This window comes from Anolis carolinensis, chromosome 1 (genome assembly GCF_035594765.1).
Source record: "Anolis carolinensis isolate JA03-04 chromosome 1, rAnoCar3.1.pri, whole genome shotgun sequence".
Classification (NCBI taxonomy): domain Eukaryota; kingdom Metazoa; phylum Chordata; class Lepidosauria; order Squamata; family Dactyloidae; genus Anolis; species Anolis carolinensis.
Genome location: NC_085841.1, coordinates 1,006,172 through 1,014,618, shown reverse-complemented (window position 1 = coordinate 1,014,618; position 8,447 = coordinate 1,006,172). Strand labels below are relative to the sequence as shown.

General features: G+C 46.4%; 1 protein-coding gene across 2 annotated transcripts in view; it reads right to left on the bottom strand.

The window, feature by feature from the left end:
* Positions 1-37: 37 nt before the first annotated feature.
* tmem214 (transmembrane protein 214) overlaps positions 38-8,447 on the bottom strand; it is a 28,388-nt gene continuing 19,978 nt past the window's right edge. Inside the window, exons 12-17 of one of the 2 annotated variants that reach the window (XM_003228178.4) lie at positions 7,859-7,972; positions 7,639-7,756; positions 5,761-5,857; positions 3,167-3,335; positions 2,660-2,811; positions 38-717 (exon numbers count right to left, since the gene is read on the bottom strand). In XM_003228178.4, the coding sequence (XP_003228226.3) occupies positions 591-717; positions 2,660-2,811; positions 3,167-3,335; positions 5,761-5,857; positions 7,639-7,756; positions 7,859-7,972 (777 nt within the window). In that variant the 3' untranslated portion in view covers positions 38-590. The remainder of the gene's footprint in view (positions 718-2,659; positions 2,812-3,166; positions 3,336-5,760; positions 5,858-7,638; positions 7,757-7,858; positions 7,973-8,447) is intronic. The other variant, XR_010002306.1, reaches the window with a different exon arrangement.

The window sequence follows — 8,447 nt, the reverse complement described above, 5'->3', positions numbered from 1 at the left end:
CCCCTGGAGCCTCAGGCCCTTTCCTGAAAAAGGAAAAGGAAGGGGCCTGAGGCTGTGAGGAATGGTGGGAGTTGCAGTCCAAAACACCTGGAAGGAGGGCCCAAGTTGGCCCATGCGTGCGGTAGAATCTTGGTCCAGAAGAAGAAGGCAGCTCTGTGGGAGAACCACCACCTGAGAGAAAGGGGACTCACCTGGAAGGCCCAAGGGAGACCGGGGCAAGGAAAGGCCTGCAAGGCAGCACTGCAGGCAAAGGACGGAGGGCAGGGACACGGGGCAAACGTGGCCAAGGCTTCACTGTGGGATCACAGCATCGAAGGCGGCAGAGAGACCGGGGGAGTTTTCCATTTGCCGGAAGTCGGATGTACCGCAGCCTCGAAACCTGGGCACAACGATGTCAAAGGTACGGGCGGCAGGTGGTATTAGAAGGCCTGAGTGAGAAGGAGCCTGTTGCACACAACGGGTGCTGGACCGAAGAGGCACCGGGCCTGGGGTCCGTGATGGTGCCGTCTCGCTTTCCTGCACTCAAGGAGATGCCCTGAGCCAAGGAGATGTCCACCCTTCCCATTCCGTTCCTGGGGCCGAAGCCAGCGCTAGTGGCCTGAGATGATGGCCAAGGCCCAGTCCTTGATGGCCACCGTGGTGTCCTGCAGGAACGTCCAGGAAGAAAGGGTGAGGTTGGTGAGCTGGTCCCTCAGGCAGTCCCACGAGCTTTCGCCCCTAGAAAGGAGATGAGAAAGAGGGAAAATTATTTATTTATTAGCGACATTTATATCCCGCCCTTCTCACCCCGAAGAGGACTTAGGGCAGTTTACAAGTTAGATGTACATACAATATATTATATTATTTGTATAGCACAATATAAGCATTAAAGGTAAAGGTTTCCCCTGACGTTAAGTCCAGTTGTGACCGACTCTGGGGGTTGGTGCTCATCTCCATTTCTCAGCCGAAGAGCCGGCATTGTCCGTAGACACCTCCAAGGTCATGTGGCCACTGGCATGACTGCATGGAGCGCTGTTACCTTCCTGCCAGAGCAGTACCTATTGCTCTACTCACACTCTGGGGGTTGGTGCTCATCTCCATTTCTCAGCCGAAGAGCCAACGTTGTCCATAGACACCTCCAAAGTCATGTGGCCACTGGCATGACTGCATGGAGTGCCGTTACCTTCCCGCCGGAGTGGTACCTATTGATCTACTCACATTGGCATGTTTTCGAACTGCTAGGTTGGCAGGAGCTGGAGCTAACAGCGGGCGCTCACTCCGCTCCCAGGGTTTGAACCTGGCACCGTTTGGTCCGCAAGTTCAGCAGCTCAGTGCTTTAATGCACTGTGCCACCAGGGGCCCCTATATAAACCATATATATTACTATATTGTACTATAACACTATATTGTAATATTATTAGTAATATTTCATGTAATATAACTATACCATTATAATAGTGATTATTATTATATTGTATTACATTATAATATCATATGCATATACAATATATTATAAGTTCAGCAGCAGACGGAACCAGGTGCCATGAGAAAGCACCCGGGGGTCCCTTGAGGGCATGTGGAAGGTCCTTCCCTTAACTGCCCCGCTGGAGCCAGGACACCTGCACCCTATCCAGACTGCCAAGCACATACAGAAAGAGCACACAGGACATTCCCGGTCCTCGTGACTGAAGAGGGATATATGCATATACAATATATTATAAGTTTAGCAGCGGACCGAACCAGGTGCCAGGAGAAAGCACCTGGGGTTCCCTTGAGGGCATGTGGAAGGGGCCAGGACACCTGCACCCTATCCAGACTGCCAAGCACATACGGAATGAGCACACAGGACATTCCCGGTCCTTGTGGCTGAAGAGGGGTTGGGAACATCCAGCAAAACCAAGGTAAAATCCGTCTTTCTGTGATCACTTTGCAACAGGCATTTCCTGTTCCCTCTGCTTGTAAAAGAGGAATGCCTTAAGATGGAAGATGCCCTGAAACAACCACAACTCTGGGGAATTATTATAATATAATAATATTATAATGTAATATAATATACTAAAAATAATAATATAATATAATTATATATTACATGTAGTATTACCAAAAATATTACAGTATAGTGGTATAGTAAAATATAGTAATAGGTAAAGATAAAGGTTTCCCCTGACATCAGTCCAGTTGTGTCCCACTCTGGGGGTTCATGGTCATCTCTATTTCTAAGCCGAAGAGCCGTCGTTGTCCATAGACGCCTCCTAGGTCATGTGGCCGGCATGTGCTATGCTAATAATATATTGTATGTACATATAACTTGTAAGCCGCTCTGAGTTCCTTTCAGGGTGAGAAGGGTGGGATATAAATGTTGTAAATAAACAAACAAATAAATAGGACTGAGATGCCTGGGGTCCATCTTCACTCCCCACCAGCATTAAAATGCAGTAAGGACCTCTTTATTTATTTATTTATTTGGCGAGGGGGGGGGGAGTAAAAGTGGGCCTCTTCTCTCAGGTCAGTGAGAAGTGCCACCTGCCCCTCACAGCTCCGGCCACTCTCTTCCACCCCCAATCCCCACTTTCATTGCCTGACCACCTACCCACCCACCCACCCCTTGCCACACAAGCTAGCTCCTAAGGCCCTTCCCTGGCTACATTCTCTGCTTCTTGGCAGGGAGAGAGGCACTCACTTGCAAGAGGCCACCCAGCGTTGCCAGAGTCCTTCCAGAGACGCGGCCACGTAGTCTACGGCCGGCAGGAAACAGTTCCGCATGAGGAAGAGCAGCAACTCCTTGAGATACTCGGCTCCCTGCAGCACGGCATCTGGAACATGGGTCTGGAGCTGGCCAAGGAGAAAAGGCAAATCCAGTTGGTCAACCTCCAGCACAAGCAAGTAGCCGGAGAGAGCCCTGGGGATGGCTCAGGATGCAAAAGGGACTCAACAGCACCTGCCGCAGGACAGGTCCACCTGCAGACATTGTTCTGAGCCCAGGAAAGCAATACCGGCTGCAAACTGCATGGCCACAGGTATATATCCTTACAACAACATACAGGCACAAACCCTACATGTCCAATGGGGCCATAAAATAGCAATAATAACAATAATAATAAATGTATTACCCGCCTCTCCTTGCTTGCAACACACCCCACCGCCCCTGCCATGCGGATGCGACCCTCCCTCTCCCACGGATGCTCACCCATTCGATGAAGGCAGGGAGGTGGTCCCTGAGCCAGGCCAGCTGAGCAGAGCACTTCCCAGAGATGTAGGTGGCCGTCGCGTTTGTCTTGGTCCAGGCCAGCTCCAGGTTTGGGCCCAGGGCAGTGGCCACGTGAGAATAGTAGAGAGGCACGTTGGCTTTGAGCCAGCTGAGGGGAAAAGGGCAGAATGAAGAAGGCCGGGATAAAGGAAAAGGAAGGGGCCTCCCAGGGGAAGCACCCCACCACAATGCCTCTGGGAAGGGTCACAGAATCACAGCATCAGGAAAAAAATCACAAGGGCCATCGGTTCCAAGCCCCTTCTGCCAGGACACACAATCCATATCCTCCTGACAGATGCCCATCCAGACTCTGCTTAAAAACCTTCAGAAAAGGAGACTGCACGAGACTCTGAGGCAGCAGCAAATTCCACAGCTGAGCAGCTTTTATTGTCAGGAAGTCCCTCCTAATATTTACTTGGAATCCATGGCTTCATTATGTCCTAGTTGCCAGAGCAGCGGATAACAGGTTTGTCCCCTCCTCAATAGGACTTCCTTTCAAGTATTAAACAATGGTCTTCCTTAATCTCTTTTCTGAGCTAAACACCTCAAACTCCCTAAACTGCTCTTCAGAGGGATTCATAACCATTTTGTTCACCCTTCTCTAGACAACTTCCAGCTTGTCCAACTCTTTCTTGAATTGCTTTGCCCAGAGCTGGAAACAGAATTATTTAAGGTGAAAAGATCCGATTGAAGCAGAACGGAGCAAGGCGATCATTTCCCTTAGTCTAGATCAGGGGTCCCCAAACTAAGGCCCGGGGGCCAGATGCGGCCCATCGAAGCCATTTATCCGGCCCCCACGGCACAAGAGAAGAAGGGGGTTGGGCTAAATGACCCAAGGGGTCTCTTCTTCTCTTAAAACCATTATTATTATTATTATTATTATTATTATTATTAGAAACACAACAAGATGAGTCCACAGCAGACACTCTGCTGGCTGTTGTATTGGATCATATGTCGGACACTTCCCAAGTGTCTAGGACTGTGTGATGTATCGGCAAATAATGCGTGCAGATCCCAGTAAGGTGGCCTTCTGCAGCTGGCAGATGGTAATTTTGTCAGCGCCAATTGTGTTTAAGTGCAGGCCAAGGTCTTTAGGCACTTTAGGCAAGGTGGTCACCACTGGGACCACCTTGACTGGCTTGTGCCACAGTCTTTGCAATTCGATCTTTAAGTCCTCATATTGTGTCAGCTTTTCCAGTTGTTTCTCCTCAATCCTCCTGTCACCTGGGATTGCAACATTGATAATCCATACTTTGTTTTTTAACACGATTGTGAGGTCAGGAGTATTGTGTTCCAAAACCCAGTATTATTATTATAATTATTAACAACATTGAGGCTGGGTGACCATCTGTCAGGGATGCTTTGCTTGTGCTTTTGGTGCATAGAGGCAGAAGGGGGTTGGACTAAATGGCCCAAGGGATCTCTTCCAACCCTCTTTATTATTATTATTATTATTATTGTTATTATTATTATTATTATTATTAACATTGAGGCCGGGTGGCCATCTGTCAGGGGTGCTGTGCTTGTGCTTTTGGTGCACAAAGGCAGAAGGGGATTGGACTCAATGGCCCAAAGGGTCTCTGCCAACCCTCTTTTTTATTATTATTGTTGTTGTTATTATTATTACTATTATTATTAATAATTATTATTATTGCTTGGTGGCCAACTATAGTCCGGCCCTCCAACAGTCCAAAGGATCGTGAACTGGCCCCCTGTTTAAAAAGTTTGGGGACCCCTGGTCTAGATCAACTTTGGCCCTACCTCCAGGTGTTTTGGACCAACTCCCACAATCCCTAATGGCCTAGCGGCTGTTATGAATTGTGGGAATTGAAGTCCAAATCACCTGGAGGGAAGGCCAAAGTTTGCCCATGCCTGATCTAGACACTATATTCCCATGGATGCAGCCTAGAATCACACTGGTTTTTTACGATGCCACATCACAGTTGTCTCATGTTCAGCTTGTGCTCCACTAAGACTCCTAGATCCCTTTCACATGGGCCATTTTTAACCAGTTGTCACCCAACATATACAGTAGAGTCTCACTTATCCAAACTAAATGGGCCGGCAGAAGCTTGGATAAGTGAATATCTTGGATAATAAGGAGGGATTAAGGAAAAGCCTATTAAACATCAAATTAGGTTATGATTTTACAAATTAAGCACCAAAACATCATGTTATAGAACAAATTTGACAGAAAAAGTAGTTCAATACGCAGTAATGTTATGTTGTAATTACTGTATTTACAAATTTAGGACCAAAATATCACGATATATTGAAAACATTGAGTACAAAAATGGCTTGGATAATCCAGAAGCTTGGATAAATGAGACTCTACTGTATCTATGCATTTTATTTTTTCCTGCCTACGTGTCTTCTCATACATTTTTCCCTGTCGAAAGGCATTGTGTTCGTTTTGGCCCATCAGCTCTCCAATCTGGAGGTCATTTTGGATCCTGATCCCATTCTCTGGGGCACGAGCCTTCCCTCCCAACAAAGCATTGGCACACCATGAAATGGGGAAGGGTCCTACTGACCTGTAGCCTCCCACAGAGGCATGGGACACCTTACTCCAGGCTTGCTGGGATACAGATAAGATGCCGGAAGAGCGGAGGAACTGGGCGGAGGCAGAGGCTGGAAAAGACAAGACAGTCTCCCTCAGGAAGGGCTCCTGATACACCAACTGAGGCAGGCCTGCCACCCCCACCTCCAAGTGTGATGAATATGTGATAGGTGGTTTGAATGAAATTGTATGAAAGATGAATGACTGGGATCTATAGAGGCTAAAGATGCCATCCTAAGAAATGAGGCCTGGAAAACTACAAAAAGGAGGTGAACTGCTGAACTGTAATTAAAGGTTGCTGAACTGCTGACACTGATGACCAGTGACAATGATTAACTCTAGGTAGAAAACCACGTGTTTACATTACCAGAGACAATGACCCCTTTAAGTTAAAGTTAAGCAAACACAGGGGTTTCTTATGTTAAGAAGGAAAACCAATTACAGTGTTCCCTCACTACTTTGCGGTTCACTTTTCACGGATTCACTGTTTCGCGGTTTTTCAATAAACTCTAAAAGACTATTATAAATCATAAAAAAATTACAATTTACGGCCTAAGGAAGAGAGGAAGGAGAAGCCAAAGGGAGAGAAAAGGAGCCCAAGAGGCAATGGGAGGAAAAGGAGGCGATTTATCAACACATGATTGTTTGATAAAGACTTAAAATAGTGTATAACTACTAAAATAATGTATAAGTATTAAAATAAATATAGTGTCCCTACTTCGCGGATTTTCACTTATTGCGGGTGGTCCTGGAACCTAACCCCAGCGATAAGTGAGGGAACACTGTATCAGCTAAGGAAGGAAAGCTAACATCTGTGTCAAAGTGATGGAATCAGGAAGTTTTAGCTGGAAAACACCAGCCATTCATTTACAACTTTCAGAACCACATCAGCAGAAATATTGCTATATAATTTATTTATTTATAGTATTTATATTCCGCCCTTCTCACCCCGAAGGGGACTCAGGGCGGATCACATTACACATATAAGGCAAACATTCAATGCCTTGACATAGAACAAAGACAAAGACAAACGCAGGCTCCGAGCTGGCCTCAAACTCATGACCTCTTGGTTAGAGTGATTGGTCTCAGCTGGCTGCAGCTGGCTGCTCACCAGCTTGCGCCACAGCTCGGGCCTTTGTAGGTAATAAGACACTCTTTACTACTCCAAAATTGTGGCAAACCAGAGGAGTCTGGTCCATGTGCCATCTTCTCCAAGTGACAGAGGAAGATGGTATATACAGTAGAATCTCACTTATCCAACATAAATGGGCCGGCAGAATGTTGGATAAGCAAATATGTTGGATAATAAGGAGGCATTAAGGAAAAGCCTATTAAACATCAAATTAGGTTATGATTTTACAAATGAAGCACCAAAACATCATGTTATACAACAAATTTCGTCAATACGCAGTAATGCTATGTAGTAATGACTGTATTTACAAGTTTAGCACCAAAATATCACGATATGTTGAAAACATTGACTACAAAAATGCGTTGGATAATCCAGAACATTGGATAAGCGAGTGTTGGATAAGTGAGACTGTACTGTACGCAGAATGGCAATCTGGCCTCCTTCGGGGTCTCTTTTCCAGGAGAAGGAAGAAGAGATAGTAATGTATGCATGACGACTGAATGTTTGTATGTGTATGAATGTTGAGTAAAATGTAAATTAAAGGCAAATTTGTGTACCCTATGTAGCTAGAATCTGTGTGCCTACCTTCTTTCACTGTTATGTGCCTAATATTCTTATTGTGAATGAAATAAAAGAACCTTTTTAATGCTTTTTGTAGCTTGAAAAGTATTTATGACACAGGGAAGCCGTCCCCTCACCACCCACGGGGCCAGGCCTCACCTTGGAAGGAACCGTGGGTCCGTACGTCGTGCATCAGGAAGCAGGCAGTGAAGACGAGGAGGACCAAGGCCAGCCGGGGCCAAGGAAACCGACTGGTTTTCATCTTGAGCAGCAGGCTCTACGAGGAAGAAAACAGGCCAAAGAGAAGGCAGGTTGCCTCTCCCAAGAGAAGCCCAGTGGCCTTCCTGACCATGAGCCCCTTCCCGGCAGAGGAACGCACCTTGCAGGCGGTTTGGCAAGCGGAGACGTCCTGAGCATTGTTGGATCCCTTCAGAGCCAGTTCGTCGTTTGTGACTTTGAACGAGCGAACCGTTTCATGCAAAGATTTCCGGACCTTGGAAAAGAAAAAGGTTGATAAAGAATGGGCCAGAATCATAGGAGTGGGAGACAACCTTTGAACCGAGGAAGAGACGCCCTTGCCCTGCTCATGTCATCCTGGCAGATGATGTCATGGCTCTCTCTGGATCTTCAAAGAAATGAAACTTCAGAGGAATTCACACCATAATAATAATAATAATAATAATAACTCAGCCGCTATCAGACTGAACTTCAAAGACTCTGGCAGAAACCAGTGCAGGTGGTCCCGGTGGTGATGGGCACACTGGGTGCCGTGCCAAAAGATCTCAGCCGGCATTTGGAAACAACAGACATTGACAAAATTACAATCTGCCAACTGCAAAAGGCCACCCGGCTGGAATCTACACGCATCATCCGAAAATACATCACACAGTCCTAGACACTTGGGAAGTGTTCGACTTGTGATTTTGTGATATGAAATCCAGCATATATATCTTGTTTGCTGTGTCATA